This window comes from Rhinatrema bivittatum, chromosome 4, assembly GCF_901001135.1.
Source record: "Rhinatrema bivittatum chromosome 4, aRhiBiv1.1, whole genome shotgun sequence".
NCBI classification, from domain to species: Eukaryota; Metazoa; Chordata; class Amphibia; order Gymnophiona; family Rhinatrematidae; genus Rhinatrema; species Rhinatrema bivittatum.
The window spans coordinates 376,516,546-376,538,602 of NC_042618.1; the positions used below are offsets into that span (position 1 = coordinate 376,516,546).

Below are 22,057 nucleotides of genomic sequence, written 5' to 3' on the forward strand. Positions count from 1 at the left end.
AAGTCACTTAAGGCATTTTGGCTAACAGTTCAGTTGGTGTTCTAATGTAAAGCAGGCTTCGAGCTAGTAAATTACTTCCAGAGAAATCTGCGACTCATCTCCAAGGAATCTCAGGGCAGAATTTTGCTGGTAGTGGAGTGTTTTAAAGGTTTTCTCTTTTTCGGAGACGTGCCCGTTCTCAGTAATATGGGTGACTGCGGCTAGGTTCCATGACCCTCACTGTCCCTTGATCAACATATTTCAGTGTCCGCATTTTTTAAATGTTGTGACTGGTAATGTGGGGATAATCTGAAATCCATGTTAAAATAGCAGTACTACTACTAAGATATGTTTTTAAGCTATTTCAGTTGACCGTTAAGATCATTAAGATCTCCCTTTCCATAGCTGTTGGAATTTTTATTGTGTTAGTAAGGAGACCTGGACGTTTGTAATCTTTGAAATTTCCCCTACTTAGTCTCTTCCGCCATTCTGAATCAAAATAAATGGGAGAAGGAGCAGCTGTATTGTCCTGGATATAAAAGACTATTTAAGATTTTTTTCTAAGCTACATTCCTTTTACTACAGGCCATCTTTTTATTTTACAAACAAAATGAAGTCTTCTTTAAAAAAAAATTACTTGACCAAGTGCATTTAAGTAATTCACTTTATATTGTCATCTTTATTTCTGGCACATTTCTATAGCTCTGTTTTCATTATTTCTTCTTCTGACTTGTGGCATGGATGCATAGTTCAGACGCTTAGGTTCAAATCCATAATCCATTGGATAGCTTCAGTGGCCACAAGATTTATGGGACAAGTTTCAAATCCACTTACATGGGTACATAGTGATTCATGTCTAAATAATGTCTTCCCTCAATACAGCGAAAAGTGCATAGGGAATTCCACAACCTGTGCACTTTTAGCTGCATTTGCGGGAGGCTGTCCCAGGGGAATGTTTTGGGCAGGATCAAAAAACAACGCATGTAGCCTGCATTTTCTAATACTATGCATATTATTTCTCCCAAAGAGAATAGGTGCAAAAGACTATGGTTACTTTGTGCCTGTAGCACTTTCAAAGAGAAAGTATGTGCATATTTTCTCTTTGCTGTTTGGTGCAAAGTCCAGAAGTACAAAATTCCTGTGGACTTTGTCCCCAAAATTAGTCCTTATAGAGTCTAAGTTGCCTGCAAGTGGGCATAGACTACATGAATGCTCATATTCAGTGCTACTTAGCTGGACAAGTAGGACTTATCTGACTTAAGTAGTGGCAGCTGAATATCTGGTCCCATTCAATGGCCACCACTTAATTGGAATACTTATTCAACTAAGCAGAGAGCCAGATAAGTGGTGAGCAGGTATGGGCATTCCGGGGAGGAACTACTTATCTGGCTAACTTAGGGGGTCATTTTCCAAAGGTCTCGCACATGAAAAGGGACTTTTCGCGTGCGATATCTAAATCAGGGCAGAGTCCACACTGGAAGGGGAGGAGTCGGGGCGGCCTCGGGGTGGACTCCACGACACCTTATCGCTGCCAGCAGTGTGCCCAATAGCGCCACCTTTCACGGTGGCGCTATTGGGTGCGAAAGCCAGCCCGCCCCCCGCTTCACTTTCCCGCCCTCCATTACCGCCGGATTTTCTAAGGTCTGCGACCTTAGAAAATCCAGGCCTTAGTACCTGATTCATTTATATGGTAACTTTTAAACAGATGCGCGGATACACATATGAGCGTATTTGTCGGCCTGCGCCCAGGGACATGGCCATTTTATAACATACATGTGTAGATCCGCTCATGTTATAAAGTAGCCTGAATGCATGTTATAAAGTAGCCTTATGTGCATAAATCCCGCGTAAGAGGGAGATTTTAAAAGAGACGCACGTTGACACCATTACCAATTTTACCAATTCGTTCTCAGTTTGCCCAGGTAAAGGAATAGGACTTCCAACCCCCCTAGTTTAACAACCTCCCTTCTCCCCTGTTAGCCCTGACCCTTAAACCCTGCTGATGTTTTATTTTTTTTTATTTTACGACTTACACGCCATCCATAGTAGAAGTTAATTTACGCGGCATGGGATCCCGGTGCAGGTCTATCCATATAAGTATTTCAAAATGAAATCCAGGAACACCCATGCCCTGCCTGGACCACTCCCACACTCTGCCCCTTTTTTCAAATTTTCACTTGTGTGCGTAGCGGGATATACAAGTGTACATGGGCGCCTTTTAAAATCTGCTTAGCGTGCATCGGCCCAATTTGTGCCCATATCTCTTGGTTTTGGACCGTGCCAGCTTTTACAATTCAGCTTTAAGGGGTTTCCCAGAGATTCAAATGGAAGAAAAGCCTTAATGAATCTGACCCTTAGCCAGATAAGTAGCGATATTCAAACATATATAGTTAGTTAACTGGATAAGTTAGACCTGCTCAATAGCAGATCTGAAGTTAGCTGGATAACACTTATCTGGCTAACTAAAGATTTTTATGGGGATATTCAGCAGCAGTGCTGTGCTGCTGAATATCCCTTGTAAGTTAGCTGGATAAGTATGTTATGTTATAATTGCATGGATATGTTATAATTGCAATGGATATATGCAATGGATATATGTTATAATTGCAATGTTATGTTATAATTGCAATGGATAAGTATGTTATGTTATAATTGCAATGCATTTGTTTCCAAGTTACTTTTGCATTTGTTTTTGCTCTTTCTATGCTACTCCTATCGGTTCTTTGTACCCCCTCCCCATTCCCCTGTTCATTGTATTTTCCATTCTATAGTTCCACTGTAAACCGATATGATGTTTCGACTAATACCGGTATAAAAAAAATTCTTAAATAAATAAATAAAATAAGTACTATCTGGCTAGCTTACTTAACCGGATATCTTTTGAACATCTACCGCATAATGTTTGTGACGCGATTTACTCTTTCCTTTGAGAGTCCACAATCATTCTTTGGACTGTCTTTGAATTTCCACATGTGGAGGAGATATGTGCAATGTCTAACTGAGGTTTAAAAATGATTTCATTTTAATGATTTATTTTGTTATGTTGTACTTTTATACCACTTCCCTCACACTTTGAAGTTTGACCCAAAGCAGTTAAATATGTTACTTAGATATGTTAATACACTAAAGCTTCTTCACTATGTACAGTGTATGTTATTGCATGGCCAGTATGGATTACTTATTTATTTCATTATATACATAGCACCTTTAACAAGGGTTCTTCACAAAAAAATTCTAACTAATGTAGTAAGATCCTGCCCCACAGAATATGTAATTTCAATGGGTTCCTGAGGCACGGGGAGATAAAGGGGATCTGTATTAATCTGCGATAAAATTGGCAGGTTAATCTGTGTAACCATTTGCTTTTAATGAACGCAGTAAAATGACAGCTACTGTGGAATGTACTAAGCTAATTAGATGCATTCCATGCTCACATCAGATTTTCTCCCATGGTAATGGGTACCATGGTGGCACTGTCTCAGTTACCACTGAAAACTGATGACACTTCCTCCCTCCCCCAAATCACAGTGCTAGATGGACAGAAGTAAAAGAGCAAAATAGTATAGGGGGAGTGGGAGAAAATAATTTAAAAATGGGCCTCTTTTTCCCAAGCAAGTACCTTCTAAGCAAACCCCACCAATCCAGACCCCAAATCCACCTAAGCATGCTCCCCTTTTATCCAGACCCTGTTCCCAGCCCTCCCTAAGCAAACTTCCCACCCCAATTCAGATTCCGAATGCACAGGATGCACATCCTTGATCTAGGCCATCTTATCCTCAGCAGACTCCCCTCTCTCCCTAGCGAGTGGGCTAGCAAGAGGAGAACCAGTTACTTTTCTTCCGCTGGCTCATCATTCATATTCAAAATGGCAGCCCTCCATACACAGGACTTTGAAATACACATGATAAAGGGGGGGGGGGGAGCTGGGTCCTGGATTTGGGGAGGTGGGGGGTGCTTGCTTGAGGAAAGGGGGATCTACTTGGAGGGAGTGCCACAAAGAGTGGGCAGGGGAAGGATTGTCGGGTAGCTGGGAATGAGACAGTGCTTGGGGGTTTGCTTGTATGTCCAGGACACTACCTACCCCACTTTCAAGTGAACAATACACCAGTTTTGGAACATTCTCAGTTAACTGCACCTTTTTAGGTGGAGATAAATTTACCCCAGCCATGCATCACTGGCAAATTTACTAAAATCTCATAAATGAACTTTAAGGGGGTCATTTTTCAAATCTTGTTAGGGCCTTATTGTGGGCGCAAGATGTGTATGCAAATTTCAAAATTTAGTCAAATGGGAGGAGTTAATGAAAATGAGGTGTGCTTAATGTTTCATGTGATACCATAATGCACACTATCATGGGATTTAATGCCAACCATTTTGTGTGTGTGTGTGGGGGGCGGGGGAGAGAGAGAGAGAGCCTGAGCCTCTGGGGAGGCACACATATTAGTTAACTTTTTATACTACTGTAAGAGGTAGCATTCTGAACTCAGGATGAGGTTTGGGTGGTGTGCTAGGTTTTGGGGGGCAGTTTTACATGCACAGTCAGAGGTAGGAACAGCACAGATACCATCTATCTAACTACTATCAAGCTAGGTTGAGAGTACAATGTACAAATCTCATCTTTGCGTACCTTTCATCACTCCAAATCACATACAATCTTCTCTGATGTCTACTGTGCTGTTCCTACCTCTAACTGTGTATGTAAAACTGCCCCCCAAAACCTCACCTCGAGGTACTAGTTGCCCCTCTTACAGTGGTATAAATAGTTTACTTATATGATATCCTTATAAAGAATATCTCTCTCTCTCTCTCTCTCTCTCTCTCTCTCTCTCTCTCTCTCTCTCTCACACACACACACACACACACACACACACACACACACACACACACACACACACACACACACACACACGTAAAGCTCAGTTTTAAGCATGTTAATTCTTTTGAAAATCACCACCTTTGAATATAATTTATGTAAACTATGCCTCTTAATGCATAACATTATTTTTAATGAACATTTTAAGGGCCTGATTTACTAAACTTTATTCCCATAGACAAAAGGAGGGTAAGTTTATAACACCCATCCTATTTCCCATTAATGTTGAGATCAAACATATTTTAATAAATTATCCTCTTTAAGTAATGTTCTTTTAACACATTAACAACTCAATCAGAGCATTAATAATTCTAGACTATGAATACTATGGGGTATTCGTTGTTCTATTGTTCTTGAATTCTGTGGGGTCTGCATTGATTTTTATTTAGATTTTTGTTCTGTTAAATTAGAATACATGAGTCGTGCCTTGCTTTCAGGTATGGTACTGGTCCATCGAAAGCCAAATTTGGATATATTCCATACTGTAAATTCTTCCTTCAACTAAGACTGTGCAAATGTAAATGATTATTATTATTTAACTGCCAAATGAAAACATGCCCAGGTGGTACGGGATAGGACCCTGGTAAAGGAAATAATCAAGGATGCTACTGAATAGGGTTTTTAAAATAATTTACATGCATCATTTTTTAAAATTGTTTCTGGTATCTAGCTTTTGCCAACTTAAATGCCTATGACTGTACTGGGGTATCACTAGGACAAAGGTTCTGTACCAAAGCATATGGCACAGTGACTGTACTTGTAGGAGTGGTTCCCATGCTAAGTCTGACAGTTTGTCCTCTGAAGAAATGATGCAGTGCTATGTGTGCTGTAGACAAAGATGGATGAAAATATTAACTTTAAATTTTCAAAGTCATTTACCTGAGTGAACTGGTTTGGCTGAAAATTGCACTCCTTTACCCAGTTTAAAGGGCACACCAGTTTTCGTGGCATGAGTACTTTTTAGCAGGGTTAAAAATAGGGTGTTCTGGGGAGCACATTTAGGGCTAGATTCATCAAGCTATTGCATGTGAAAAGAAGAGGGGTGTGTTTTATGATAATAGCCTATTTATTGCAATGTGTGCTATCTTAGCACTTCACATAGGTATTACTGCAAAGTATGATAACGTTTTTGCACTTTGCAGTAATACCACAATTATTGCAGTTCCTACATGCAACCACTAGGGGGGGGGAGGGGGGGAGAAAGAGAGAGACTAGCAAAGCCAGCCCACTTCTCCAAAAATCCTGTCCCCAACCCCTCCCCTTTTAAAAATTAGCATCGCATGCGAAAATGCCTTAACACATGCGAAAAGGCCACAACGCGAGTTGGAAAATAACCCCCTTAGATTGGAAGAGAAAAACAGCATGTGTATGTTCTATTTTCATATGCATGTTCATTATTTTGCCCCCTGCTTGGTAGCTGAACCAAACAGATGCAAAACACACAGATGACTTAGGGTGTATACTTTGTGGTTACTAATTTTCAAAGGAAAATTAGATGTAATGTAACTGGGCTAAAAGTGATCATGTACATTGCGAACATCGTGCTACTATTGCTTCCACTATAAAAAATTATAGAAAATGAAAAGATGATTATTTCATGCCATCCAATACTGTGCTAAAAGCTTATATTCTCTCATGTGAAAGCAGAACAATCATTATAATAATGATTGATCTTTAGAGGGTAAATGGGAGTGACTAAAGAATTGTTTTCTGGAATGTAATCATCAAAGTAAACCAATGTTTTGTCATGGATTGCTTTCCATGAGCTGCCCTGTCCTTGTCTGGTTGTAACAATAAACAAAGAACGATAAATTAATAGGTAATTTAACAGGATGAACTTCTAGCATTCACAATCTAGAACTGTAGACACAGAAGCAGACTACAATTAATGAGCTGACATATATGAGATTCTTTATATTGATGATGTTTAAAATACTTTTTTTCTCATTCCTACATTTCAGATCCAGAAATATTAAATGGGATTTATTGGTCAGAATCTCTAAACAAAGTGTTTGTGGATAACTTTGATCGAGACCCATCTCTTATATGGCAGTATTTTGGAAGTGCAAAGGGATTTTTTAGGCAGTATCCTGGTAAGTACAAATTGCACGATGGCAGTAAGTATAGTGCTTCAGGGGCTAGTGCTCTATTCTTTAGTGCATGTGCAGCAATGTAAAGAGAGTGTACTCTGCATTTTTAAAGGATGGCTCTATTTTCAAAAAAACATTATTTGGCAAAGATAATTGGTTAATTTTATGTGATTATCTTTAGGAAATGTTAAAGTGAACATAACTGGCTAATTTTTCTGCTGAAAATTTAGCTAAATTTAGACCAGTTAGATTAAGGACAGCTATTTGTGTGGCTTTACCTTGCACTAAGTAGCATTGGTAAATGGCCTAATGCAGCAATAGCACATGGTATTTGAAATACCTCTAAAAACTTGGTGCAATGCAGGTATGGTAATGAGCTAATTGGCATGCAAACCCATGCAAATTATCTGGTATATTAACTTTAAATAAATACTTGCCAATCTAATACATATACAATAATGCAATTTGCATCAAATTTCACAAGCTGCAGGGGTGATGTCAGCACGTCAGCAACGTCTTTGCGTGGTGCCGAGGCCGCACTTCCTGCGATGACGTTGCTGATGCGTTGTAAGGGCTAGATTTTAAAAGCCCTGCACGCGTAAATCCTGCCGGATTTACACGTGGAGGGCACTCGCGCACTGGCGTGCCTATTTTGCATAGGCCGCCGGCGCGCACAAGCCCCGGGATGCGTGTAAGTCCTGGGGCTTCGTAAAAGGGACAGGAGGGGGCATGTCCGGGGGTGTGTCGGCAGGCCGGGTGCGTGTCCTGGGGGCGTGTTCGTGGTCAGGGGGCGGTCCGAGACAGGGCCGGGGGTGTGGTAATGGTTCTGGGGCGGGCCAGGAAGGCGGTCCCGAGTCCCCCGGCACTGCGGCCTGTGCCGGGGGATGCCGAGGCAGCGGGCACAAGTTACGCCTGCTTCAGGCAGGCGTAACTTGCACAACAAAATGTAGGGGGGGATTTAGGAGGGGCTGGGGATGGGGTAGATAGGGGAAGGGAGGGGAAGGTGGGGGGACGTGGAGGGAACAGAGGCAGGCTGCGCGGCGCGCGCAGGCTACCGATTTTGCGCAGCCTTCCGTGCACCGACCCCGGATTTTATAAGATATGTGCGGCTATGCGCGTAACTTAGAAAATCCGGCATGCTTTTGTTCGCACCGGTTGCGCGAACAAAAGTACGCCCGTGCGTACTTCTTTAAGATCTACCTCTAAGTGAGCACAGCAGTCTTTCCCTCCATCTTCTCCCGGCATGGCGCCGGGTTATTGGCAGTGTCTGTGCACCGACCCGATGCCACGCCTGATTCATCAAGGTCTTTTCCCACAGGCCTTTTTGTACTTAAAAAAATAAAACTGTGGGTAGTAACATTGCATACCTTTTCTGAAACATTTTAGCAGCTTTTGTTTTGTACATGCTGAAATGCTCCTTTAAAGTAGTTTTCATACAAAAAGGAATTTTGTTTGCTTGACTTGATCTTTGCCATTTCATGTGTTTAGGGGCTCAAAGTAGTACTGTACATAATTATCTTAGCTTAAAAGCAACTGAAATAATTCAAGATGTAAGGCTTGATTTGGTTCTCTCTGCTTAGACCTGTATTTGGATCATGGAGTTGGAGCATGAAGAATCAATCATTTTGAATTATTACAGGCTGTTTTCCCTGTGAATAGCTGATGCAGTATTACTTTTTAATGTCACTAACATGAATTGGTGTTTAACTTAGTGAAGTCAAGGTGACATATTGATTTGGCAGATGACTCTGTTGCATTTGAATAGACTGAATGACTGTCTTTACTGCAATTTATGTTCTGTTGCATGCAGGGACCAGTGAAACTGCTTTTTAGGGAAATTGGCTACAAAAGCCAGGAGTGCAATAGAATAAAATTTAGGAAAAGCAGGATTAGCTCAGCCTATCCACAAGGGCCTGGAACTAGTGGGTAATCCAATATCATAGACGTGATAAATAAGTAATATCAAAAGGCCTGATTTTATTCACATTAAACCCAATATTAAAATGGCACTTAGGGGGTCATTCTTTAAAACGTGATGTGGCCTTATCGCATGCTTAAGGGCCTTATCATATATGATTATGCCCTTATGCCACAATAACGACCACATCACGCCATTAAAATTTGAATGAGGGAAAGGGGAGGGGTTAGGGTGGGTTTTGGGCAGGGTTAGGAAAACTTTTTTTCCAGTAACACTGCAAGTGCTAAATATACAAAAGTAGCAAAGCCGTGAGGTGGCTGAATATGGACCTCATTAAATTTCTGGTGAAATTTTCTCAAAAAGCAAATCAGAAATGTTGATATTTTGCATGTGAAGGCTAGCACTGCATTTTTTTTTAAATAGATTTCTTACACAAATTTTTGCCCAGGTTGTGCTAAAACTGTGTGACTGGAAACTACTGCAGTTCTTTGCCTGGGCTTCTTAAGCATTTCTCTCTTTACATAATATTTTCATCAACATTTGATCCCATTTTGGTAGTTTTGTTTCACACAGAGCACATTTTAGAATCTTTTATTCATGCTCTGTGTGTTTATGACCCCCTAAAGCAAATGATAAAGAAAATGGCTTTGTTAAGTGTAAGAATCTCTTGTAATTTTGTAATACTCAAGTCTTTTCTGTAGGTATTAAATGGGAACCAGATGAAAATGGAGTTATTGCTTTTGACTGCAGAAACCGAAAGTGGTAAGTAAACGGATGGACAATTGACATGTTTTTAGTTAACAGTGGCATTGTTTCCCAGGTTAATTATCTGATTTTCCTTTGGACCAGGTACATTCAGGCTGCTACCTCTCCAAAAGATGTTGTGATTTTAGTTGATGTTAGTGGAAGCATGAAAGGACTTCGACTGACAATTGCCAAGCAAACTGTGTCTTCAATCTTGGACACCCTGGGAGATGATGACTTCTTCAACATAATTGCTGTGAGTTCACTTTTGTGTTTTTTTCTTCTTTTGATGCTTCATTTCCTTTTTTTTTTTTTTTTGAAAGCTCTTCTTTTCCTTTCCTGGAGTCTGATAAACTAACTTTGCAATTGGATCAGCGAGAATGAGCCAGTACCATGAGGAATTTTTATCATAATACCAGACCATTTACATAATATGTAAATGTGTTTTATGATGATTTTCTTGTGTTGTTACAAAAAAACTATACCAGTGAACTTTTCCAGAAAATCGCTGATTGGTGTGATTGTCCACATGTAATTTTGCTATGGGCAAATTGCTAATGGGCTGTTTTACATGGTTCTTCAGCTCATTAGCACTTTTGAATAATCTTTGAAAATGCCTTCACGAATGCCATATTCTGTGTGCAGAAATGGCAAGTAGCATGTGTTAAAATTAGGGAACATGATTACGCATACTGTTTTGCTATTTACTGTATTTTTTCATTTGTTATTACATTTGAGAAGATATTTGCACTTTTAGGACAGTGCCTTATTTATTTTTTAGGGGATGCCAAAATGATATACACTCTAGGGGAGGTGTTGCGTTTATTGGTGCCTTGACTGGGGATGTGTAGATATGTCTATGAATAGTTAATCAAATGTGGAATTAGTTATTGCCAGCTGTGGTGGTACACACACAGTTTGGCGTATTTTTTATTATGATGGGGAGCCTTTTTAAGGCTAATATTCAATATAGTATATATAAGAAAGGGAATTGTAGCCTATCACTTGAAGAAATGTCACCTTGCTGAAATATAAAATAATTTTTGCTTATATCACTGTAATCTCAATGAGCTGATAGTGTGCAAGATCTGGTTCTGTATACAGTTAGTTACTTAGTTAATTTATCTTGATTAATCATTTTTCTGAACATAAGGAAATCAAAGTGATGCATTATCACATTTTAAAACTAAGCAAATAAGAAAACAATAATATACAAATAAAACAACAATAATAATAAGAATTAAAACAATAGACAGAAATCTTTAAATAAAACATAATTAAAAATTTGATGATAGCTCATTTTTAAAAATTCCAATTCCTTTCTTTAAAAATTCAAGAGAATAACCAGCATAATCCTTTCTCCAGGGGCAAAAAGAGAGGAAGAAATTTCTATAGATTAGGCGTCAAATAGGAGAAAGTCCTCTCACAAGTTGTTTAATATATTTTGGAGCAGGCAATTCTAGCAGTTCCTGTTGAGAGGAACAAAAGGTATGACCTAGTTGTTAAACAATTAATACGTTGGAAAGGTAAGTAGGAACACTCCAATGATAAGCCTTAAAAGTAAGGCATCTGATCTTAAATTGGATACAACACAAGATGGAAAGCCAGTGGAGATCACACAATAATGGCATGACATGATCAAATTCTTCTTACAAAAAATCAACTTAGCCACAGTATTTTGTAATGTTTGAAGCCTGTTCATAAGATTAGAAGTAAGTTCATGATACAAGATGTTTCAGTAGTCAAGACAACTTAAGACTAATGACAAGGGATGTGAATCGTTTTTTGACGATTTAAAACAATTGTCAAATATATTTTAAATCGTCAAAAATTGTTAGAGCCATGATACAATAGCAATTCCCCCGATTTATCGTCAAAAAATCGTAAATCGGGGGAGGGGGGAGGGCGGGAAAACCGGCACACCAAAACAACCCTAAAACCCACCCCGACCCTTTAAAACAAATCCCCCACCCTCCCGAACCCCCCAAAATGTTTTAAATTACCTGGGGTCTAGTGGGGGGGGGGGGTCCCGGCGCAATCTCCCGCTCTCGGGCCATGGCTGCATTAATAGAAATGGCGCCGGTGGCCCTTTGCCCTTACCATATGACAGGGCAAAGGTAGCGCCGGCGCCATTTTGGTTCCTGGCACCCGATGTCACGAGTGCAGGAGATCACTCCCGGACCCCCGCTGGACCCCCAGGGACTTTTGGCCAGCTTGGGGGGGCCTCCTGACCCCCACAAGACTTGCCAAAAGTCCAGCGGGGGTCCGGGAGCGACCTCCTGCACGCAGGCCGTATTGCCAATATTAAAAATGGCGTCGGCGCTACCTTTGCCCTCACTATGTCATACATGCGACATCAATGTTCTTTTGTAACAAGAAAAATCAGAGAGTAGATGAAGAGCTTCTTTATGATAATTTTCACTATTCTGTATAACTTGGGCACATTCATTAACTGCACTTTTAATCACAATTGATATATCATCCTTGAGTGTTCTTAAAATTGTTCTATTCTGTTTGGAAAATGTGATAAAATATCTTGATTTCACCAACTCTAATTTGGTCCAAGAAAAAAAACCGGTAACCGATCCAAGATGGCTGACAGCAAACACACAACAAGGTGGAATCGGTAAAATGGGCGGGCAAGATTCAATAAAGTCCATTTTACCGATTCCACCTTGTTGTGTGTTTGCTGTCAACCAACTCTAATTTGCAACATCATGTAAAATTAATTCCTGTAATGTATGAAATACTGGATCCAAAGGACGTGGTGGAATCCCTTTGAATGTATTACTTATTTTTTATGTATCAAATGCCAATGCAAGTTGTAGTGATAAATATAAATTCAATTGCAATTTTCTCATAAATTGTTCTAAATAAACTCTAAATTGAAATGTGTCTTGAATAACAGTAGGAAAAAAAGTTGATCCTTTAGCTAATACTACTTTTTCCTGAGAGGAACGAACTTTATTTGAAAGATTCACAAATAAAGATTTTGTTGTTTGTGAGAGCACGTGAGGTGCCAATTCCACTGAAATATCATTGTCCTATTGCAATGATAGTTCCAAATGCCTCTCTTGATTTTGGATCCCTGGGTTCTAAAAAACATGGGGCTTGCAACAAACTCCCATCATCAGCACTAGAAGAATCCTCAGATGAGGTATCAAATGTAACTCTCTTGAGGGGATTTTTAATATGCATCCAAGGATAAACTGACTATCCTTATAGTCCATCTCATCCTTGGTAAATATACTCTTTTTCAATTTGCATAATTCATTATGGAAATGATCAGCATATTTCTTCAAATCTTCTTATTGTATGTCAAAAACCCAGTAGAGAATTCAGCTTTTAATGCTGTTGATTTTTCATCCAGTTCTTGTTTAACCAGATTGCTATTTTTTTTTAGCTTTCTCTGTAATCAATATAATCAGATCTAAAGTGTATTTATTCAATATGCTATTTCAACCCTTCACAGACACAGAACCTTCAGAAAAGGTTTAGGCTCCTTAAACAGTTTCCAGCCTCTAGAAATACATTGCTTCTTACAGTATTCGATTCAAGGTGAATTTTAAAAGCTCACACACGCAAACCCTGGTTGGGCCAGCGCTCACTGAAAGGATTTTAAAAGCCACCCGGATACGGGCATATTTACTTACTAGTGCGCACACAAATGAAAAGTTCCAAAAAAGTTGCAGGGTGTGTCTATGGTCTGGGCAGGGCATAGGCATTCCTGGATTTTAATTTGAAATTAGCGTGTACTTATGTGCACAGGTTTGTGCAGAGGGACATATAACTTTACTTCTGCTATGGATGATATTAAGTTGTAAAATAAAACATTTCTAGGCAGATCAGCGAGGTTTTAAAGGTTGGGGCTAACAGGGGAGAAGGGAGGATATTAAATTAGGGGGATTTGGAAATCCTATTCTTTACCTGGGCAAACTTGGAGCAAGCTGGGAAAACTGGTAATGGTGTCGGCCTGTATGTCTTTTAAAATCCCCCCACTTATGTGGTAGAAGCAGCATTTGCTCGCACAGGCAAATGTCCTCTTAAAATTGAGTGCACATGTGCGCGTGTTCAGACTATTTTATAACATGCCGCATATACGCATGTATGTTAGAAGATGGCCGTGACCCTGGGTGTGAGCCAAATAACACGTGCCATCTGTGCCTATGCACTGGTTTAAAAGTTTCTGTCCCTATATGGACATCTAATCTAACTGATTGTTTCTTAGCATTTGGCTAGGTGGATCCAGAACTAGTGGGTTATACACCTCTACCAGCAGATGGAGATGGAGCAAAGCTGAAGTCACGGTATATATATCCCTACACAGACATCAGCCCGTCAGTATTCTCTATCTCCAGCAGATGGTGGACATGCATCTCCCTGCTGGGGGTTGTCTTAAAACATTTTTATAGAAGAAAAAGAAGAAAGAAGTTTATTGCCCCATTCTCCTGTGGTGATTCCTTATCATCCCTGCCTCAGTTGAGTTTTCTGAGCTGATTTCTTCAAATTCTTCCTTCAGATAAATGCCTTGGTCCAGTAGCTAGATTTGCCGGTGTGGACTTTCTGAAAGGCAGGTAGATACAGGAAGTAGGGATGTGCAGAGGGACGTCATACGTTGCATTCGTGATTCGGATTCGTCGGGGAGCAAATGCGTTGCATTCGGCCGTATGGCGCCCCGATGCGTTAATACGGTGAGTTATATTCGTGTCCCAGCTAAAATTAAAATTAACTACAACCCCCCACCCTCCTGACCCCCCCAAGACTTACCAAAACTCCCTGGTGGTCCAGCGGGGAGTCCAGAAGTCATCCCCTGCTCTCTCACACCCTTGCTTGCCGGTTTCATCATGGCGCCGATAGCCTTGTCACAGGGGCTACCGGTGCCATTGGTTCAGCCCCTGTCACATGGTCACCGGTGCCATCTTGTGCTCCTACCATGTGACAGGGGCTGACCAATGGCACTGGTAGCCCCTGTGACATAGTATGGGCAAAGGCTATCAGCGCCATTTTAAGTCCTGGCATCGGACGGCCGGCGTGCAGGAGGTCGCTCCGGGACCCCCGTTGGACCCCCAGGGACTTTTGGCCAGCTTGGGGGGGCCTCCTGACCCCCACAAGACTTGCCAAATGTCCAGCGGGGGTCTGGAAGCGACCTCCTGCACTCAAATCGTATTTGCCGTATTGCAAAATAGCGCCGGCCATACGGCCATACGGCTGGCGCCATTTTGCAATACGGCAATATGGCCATACGGCCAGCGCCATTTTGCAATACGGCAATATGGCCATATGGCACTACCTTTGCCCTGTCATATGACAGGGCAAAGGTAGTGCCGGTGCCATTTCTATTAACGCACCCGTGGCCCAAGAGTGGAAGATCACACCAGGACCCCCCCACTGGACCCCAGGTAATTTAAGACATTTTGGGGGGTTCGGGAGGGTGGGGGATTTATTTTAAAGGGTCCGGTGGGTTTTAGGGTTGTTTTAGTGTGCCGGTTTTCCCGCCCTCCCCCGATTTACGATTTACACAATTTTAAAAAAAACAAAACCGTGACGATCTGATTCCCTCCCCCCCCAGCCAAAATTGATCGTTAAGACGATCGATCACACGATTCACATCTCTACTAATTTGTGTCAGCACTGTTAGGAGGCTCAGGAGACTTATCTCCATCTGATTTTGCCAAACTCAATCCTTCCTAGCATGATGCAGGAATTGAAAAATTTGCCAGAGGTTCCGCCTAGAATTGGGGTTTCCCTAGCTAGTTCTTCAGCAGGGGAAGATAGTTTGGCAGGTGCAGGTCTGGCACTCCCTCGTTTGGGCTTTGACCCCTTTGCCTTTTCTTGAGTGGAATTTTTTCAAGGGCTGCAGTCCTTTATTCTAGTGCAGTCGTTGGCCCTGGTCAATCTTAATTCAGTCTAAATGGGGAATGCTGCCACTGCCAGTTTACAGCATCAGGGCTATAATCAAAGCTTGGGCGTGATTACAGTGCAGGCCAAGGGGTCCTCACAGACTTGGGGCGGTGACATCAGTGAGAGGCTGCCTACATAGTGCCGTAGGAAAATTAAAATTTAAAAGTTAATAAAGCTTAAACTAATGATCTTAAAAGTATAAAAAGGTTATATTTCAAAAGGGGAGCATGTAGAGAGGCTCCCACCTGAGTGTCAGCAACTGGGAAGCACCATGGAGAAACCAGTGCCAATACATTTAATACACTTTTCCCCTTTAATAAAAATTAACATTTTGCAAGTTTTGGTATGAATTAGGGGTGCTTGTGACCTGACCACATCTGGCGTTTGGGGTAAAAAGTTAATATTAATTCAGTTATCCCACCCATTTTCCCAGGGGTCGCTGTGATTGAAAGTGATTAAAACCTGTCAGAAACTGGGGTTTGGTGGCAGTGGTCACCAGATGAGATCATATAAATATGGATTTAACCCTTGGTTTGAGGAAAAAATGTTTATTATGTAAGTTAAAAATATAATTAATTGTAAAAATGATAAAGTAGCTAATATGGTCATGAAAAGTCACAGGACTACTGGTTCATTTATTTAGAAACTAACCTGAAAGTTTGATATGATTTTGAACTGTGCAAGTAGAGTTTTCTTATTGGTTTTATTTTCCCATTCATTTTAATGGACAGTCTAAAAAGTAGTAAAAACAAGTTCTGTGTAGCTCTCAGAGAGAGAGAGAAAAAAAGAAAACTCTTTACCATCCCATAGACAATGCCATGGTAATACCATACTAATGCTAGCCCATCTCAGTGTCTATGCAAAGCAGCTGGGTGATAAGGTCTGCATAGCAACACCATGTTGAGGCAAAGCACAGAAATATTTGAGAAGTAATTTGCCGTAATTGAATGTTTTGAAAATACTAAAAATTCTTTTGAAAGCTGTTCCTTAGTCAAATAGTTTTTAAATAGTTCCTTGGTGGATAAGAGTGTTGTTTTTTTAATTTTATTTATTTATTTATTTATTTAGATTTTTTTTTTTCTATACCGAAGTATAGCATATTGCCTTCACTCCGGTTTGCATTAAACAAACAACTTAGTACATATAACATTTCTGTGTGTTAACTTATTAATAAATTAATTAATAAGTAAATGAGAACTATTTCTTGAAAAGACTTCAGAGGAGTAAGGATCTCTTCTGAGGATTTTTTCAGAAAGAACATGGAGACTACAGGGAGAACTGTTCTGGAAATGTGAGGCAGAGTTGAGTTAGAAACTACAGAGAGAGCTGTGTTGGAACTCTAGGCAGAGCTTTGCTACAGATTGCTGGGGAGAGATCCAGGTACACGTTCCTGTCACAGAAGCCTAGACAAAGTGGAAAAGCACACAAACACCCTAGGAATCACTAGCTGTGTGTGTGAGACAGTGTGTGAAAGTGATGCTTATTGTAATTCCAATCCTTTCTGAGGTAAAGAATTAGTCAAAATTAATGCTAACTTTCTATAGCTGGTCTGCATTGGGCTTTTTTGCCAGCTTTCATAGATAAGTGGATGTGAGAAAAGTGGATGATTGATGGTCTGAGCCTGAACTGATTTCATTTAAATACATAGTACCTCAGAAAGAAAAAAAAAATCATTAAGTTCCATAGAATTCAGATTGTGTACATTCCACCTGTAGATAATGGTGCTACAGTGTTTAATCACAGGACTTGTAGATAAAAGTAACTCTGTGTTGTTTCCTTAGAGGAAAAAACATTTTTTGAAATAACTTGGAATATAGAAGTCCTACAACATGTTCCTGTCTTTATTGGCAAAAAAGAATGGAATATGTGAGACAGAGTGATTAAATATTTTCTTTACTTTGTGAATTCCCTCAAAGCAAGCATCCTTAGAGTTGAAATAATTATTTTTTAATTTATGTGAGCAAGAACAGTCTTATTGAGACACACATGCTAGCAACATTGAAGACTGCAGAAGAATAGCGGTGTGAGGCAATCAGTCTGTATTATTGATTTGGTTTGAGATAGCATAGTAGGTGAACCACTGCATTTTGAGACTTCATGGTAAAGAGTGGTAGATCAGGTCTAGTCTGCACCATTAAGTTGCATCAGCTATTCCTCGATCACAAGCCACATAATTCCTGGGTCAGCACTCTCTACCCAGTGTTTACAAGTAGTGCTCTCAAAAATTATTGCACAGAAATCAAAGATAAGGGCCGAATTTTCAAAAGCCCCAGGGACACGCGTAAAGCCCCAGGATGTGTGTAAGTCCCAGGGCTTGCAAAAATGGGTGGGGAGGGGGCAGGGCAGACTGGGGGCAGGGCGGGGTCAGAGGCTTCCAGCACAGCGGCCATTTGCTGCTGTGCCACAGATCGCGTGCCCGCAGTCAGCCAACACGCACAACTTACTTCAGCCCCAGGGCTGAAGTAAGTTTTGAAATAAAAGAAAACAAAAGAAAAAGGTAGGGGAAAGGACAGGGGAGGTAGTGGAAGGGAAGGGAAAGGAAGGTAGGGTGAGGGGGTAGGGAAGTTCCCTCCGAGGCTGCTCCAATTTCAGAGCAGTCTGGGAGGGAACGGGGGAAGGCAGCGTGACTTGGCATACGCAAGTTGCACAATTTTGCACCCCCTTGCATGCGCCGACCCCCGAGTTTATAACGAGTTTAAAATCGGGCATACCTCTGGAAATCTACCCCTAAGTGTGCACCAACGAACTGTGACACAATTTTGGTAAATTGCACTAGTGCACAACACATGAACATACAAGAGGTTAAAGTCATTGAGTTAAAACAGTTTAAAAATAAACTTGTTAATACTTACCTGGAAAATTCCAGAATTCCCTGAAGAACCTGCAATAACAAGCTAACACAAATCAGATTTCTTGAATTAAAGTTGAAATTCAACATTTGTTCTCATTAAGAAGTAACTAACTAAGCAAATTCTTATATGATAGTAGGGATTAGGGATGTGAATCGTTTTTTGATGATTTAAAACAATCGTCAGATATATTTTAAATCGTCAAAAATCGTTAGAGCCGTGATACAATAACAATTTCCCCGATTTATCTAAAAAAATCGTAAATAGGGGGAGGGCGGGAAAACCGGCACCCTAAAACCCACCCCAACCCTTTAAAATAAATCCCCCACCCTCCCGAAGCCCCCCAAAATGTTTTAAATTACCTGGGGTCCAGTGGGGGGAGTCCCAGCGCGATCTCCCGCTCTCGGGCCATGGCTGCGTTAAAAGAAATGGCGCCGGTGGCCCTTTCCCTTACCATATGACAGGGCAAAGGTAGCACCGGCACCATTTTGGTTCCTGTCACCCAACGTCACGAGTGCAGGAGATCGCTCCCGGACCTCCGCTGGACCCCCAGGGACTTTTGGCCAGCTTGGGGGGGCCTCCTGACCCCCACAAGACTTGCCAAAAGTCCAGCGGGGGTCCGGGAGCGACCTCCTACACGCGGGCCGTATTGCCAATATTCAAAATGGCGCCGGCGCTACTTTTGCCCTCACTATGTCGACATAGTGAGGGCAAAATGGCGCAAAAATGGGTGGGACGGTGCAAGAGCACTGGAGTAAAGAAGAGTCTCTCTGGAGCATCAATTGGCTGGAAGCCTGGGCCATCCAGTTGGCTTGCTTAAGATCCATCAACCAATTGCAGGGTTGAGCGGTCCAGGTAATGTCAGACAATGCAATGACAGTGGCTTTCATCAATTGCCAGGGAGAAACTAAGAGCTAGAAAATGTCGCAGGAAATAGCCCAACTCATGCAATGGATGGAAGTGCATCTTCAGGAGATCTCAGCCTCCCACATTGCAGGAAAAGACAATGTAAGAGCCAACCTTCTCAGCAAACAAAGACTGGACCCAAGAGAATGGGAGTTGTCAAATGAGGCATTCCAGCTCATAGTGGACTGCTGGGGCCTACAGTTTCTAGACCTGCTGGTCTCACAATGTGAAGGTTCCTCACTTCTTCAGTTGCAGGCTTGGTGTGAGGCTCAAGGTATTTTCCCTCATTCAGTTAAGATCCCTCTCATTTTGGAATTTTTGCAGGATGGATTGTGAAAAGGGTTGGCTCTTAATACATTGAAGGTACAGGTGATGGCTCTTGCCTGTTTCTGAGGGCAGGTAGCTAGTAGACCCTTGTCAGTTCATCCAGATGTAGCTCATTTCTTAAAAGGGATGAAGCATCTTTGTCCTCCCCTGCGGTTGCCAGTATCCTTGTGGAGTCTCAGTCTGGCTTTGGATTTCCTGGCTAGTCCAACTTTTCGACAATAGCACAGCTTTTCCTTGAGGTTCTTTACATTGAAAATGGTATTTCTTGTGGCAATTTGTTCTGCGTGTAGAGTCTCTGAACTGCAAGCATTGTCTTGCCAGAAACCATTTCTGCAAACTGATCCAACTTCTGCAAACTGATCCAACTTTTTTGCCATAGGTGGTCTCAGATTTTCACTTGAATCAATCAATTTCTCTGCTGACTCTGGACAGGGAGAAAGATGTGGAGGAATATTGCATGTTACGGTTCTTGGATGTCAAGAGGCATATCATGAGGTATTTAGAGATTTCTGAGTTGCTCAGGAAGGTGGACTGGCTGTTTGTACTCCATGGTGGGATTAAACAGGTAATCTGACGTCATGAGTTACAATAGCCTGCTGGATTAAGGAGGTAGTCACAGCTGTGTACATGGATGCTGGTCAGCCATTGCCTAGTCAGGTTAGGGCTCATTCCACTAAGGCTCAGGCAGTGTCATGGACAGAGATTAGATTGCTGTCTCCCATTGAAATTTGCCGAGCTGCAACATGGTCCTCCTTAAATAACTTTTCCAGGCATTACAACCTGGATCTGCAGGCCCGAGATGACACAGCCTTTGCATGTGCGGTACTGATTGGACCATGGGCAGCCTCCTGCCCTGTTCGGGAGAAGCTTTGGTACATCCAACTGGTTCTGGATTCACCTATCTGAATGCAAAGAAAGGAGAAATTACTACTTACCTGATAATTTCCTTTTCTTTAGGTGGATCCACCTTCCTGCTCTTGGCTGCCAGATGTTTGTACTGTTGTCCTTCTGCATGGCTGCGTGTTCCAGGGATTACTGTTACTGTTACGTGTCAATCCAGTCCCCAGACTAGTGTTATTACACTCCAGGGTTGATTTTAAGACCCGCATGTGTGCGTCCATGTGCATGCGGTTCGCAGCACACACATGAATGTGCCGATTTTATAATATGTGCATGCCAGCACACACATGTTATAAAATCCGATGGCCATGCGCACATTTTAAAATCCACATGCGCAAGTGCGGGTGGCCTGCAACTTGCATGGAGATGCAATTGGACCTTCCCTAGTTTTCTCCTAGTCCGCTCCAATTAAGGACCGGACTGGGAGGGAACTATCCTATCCCTAACCCTACCCTTCCTACCTCTTTTCCCTCTTCTCCCCAACTCCTAACCTAACCCTACCCATCTCTAATTTTTTTATTTTAATACTTCTCCCCAGGAGCAGAAGTAATCTCTGCGCGCTGGCTGGCTGCTGGAGCGTGCTTCCCCGGGTAGTGGTTAATGGTACTGTCCCGTCCCACCCCCCCCCCCATCCCACGCCCCCCCCCCCCCTTCCCCGGCCTGCCCTTTTTGCAGTGCCTGGCACTTTGGCACATAACAGGGGTTGCACGTGTGGCTGGGTCCATTCTAAAATGCGCTGCACGCACAAGACCCGGCCATGCACATAACCCCTGTTTTTTATGTGCGTGGCCCTTTTAAAATCAGGCCATCATTGTCTGAGCTCAGTGTTTCCTGTTAGCTGAGTGCTCGAGTGGTTGTCTGTTAATAATCAAGTTTTTGTTAGTTTGTCTACAGTTGGCTTTTGCAGAGAATACTGACGGGCTGATGTCTGTGCAGGGGTATATATTTCGTGACATCAGCTTTGTTATATCTAAAAAAAAAAACTCCTTAAATTTTAGTGAAATTTATAGCATTTACTATTGAGAAAGGATCGTGAATCCAAATCTGAAAATCATGAATTTTTCATTGAAATCGATAGACCGAGATTTATCCAGATTGCAAGATACAAGTTCTTGCAATCAGGCCGATTCAGTATGGTGCACTCAGGCCGAGTGCACCGTTAGTCCCCGTCTGGATGCACATTTTCGACGCGCTATTATTAACCCTTATGCATGTTGATGAGCCTACTAGTTATTCCCGCGCCACACAGAAAGTAAAATGTGCAGCCAAGCTGCACATTTTACTCTCAGAAATTAACGCTTGCCCAAAGGCAGGATTAATTTCGGCCGGCACCAGGAAAGTGTACAGAAAAGCAGAAAAAACTGCTTTTTTGTACACCCTCCGACTTAATATCATAGCGATATTAAGTTGGAGGACCCCCCCCTAAAAAAATAGTAAAAAAATAAATGAAAAAAAAAATCAGCCCGCGACTCGCGGGTTGGAAGACGAATGCTCAGTTTTGCCGGCGTCCATTTTCTGAACCCGTGGCTGTTAGCGGGTTCAAGAACCGACAGCGGTAAAATTAAGCGTC

General features: G+C 41.7%; 1 protein-coding gene across 3 annotated transcripts in view; it reads left to right on the forward strand.

Annotated features, from left to right (window-relative positions):
* The window catches only part of CACNA2D3 (calcium voltage-gated channel auxiliary subunit alpha2delta 3), a 1,571,161-nt gene that overhangs the window by 734,759 nt on the left and 814,345 nt on the right, over window positions 1-22,057 (forward strand). For all 3 annotated transcript variants that reach the window (XM_029600901.1, XM_029600903.1, XM_029600904.1), the window contains 3 exons: window positions 6,814-6,945; window positions 9,562-9,622; window positions 9,710-9,860. In XM_029600901.1, coding sequence (XP_029456761.1) covers window positions 6,814-6,945; window positions 9,562-9,622; window positions 9,710-9,860 — 344 coding nt within the window. The remainder of the gene's footprint in view (window positions 1-6,813; window positions 6,946-9,561; window positions 9,623-9,709; window positions 9,861-22,057) is intronic.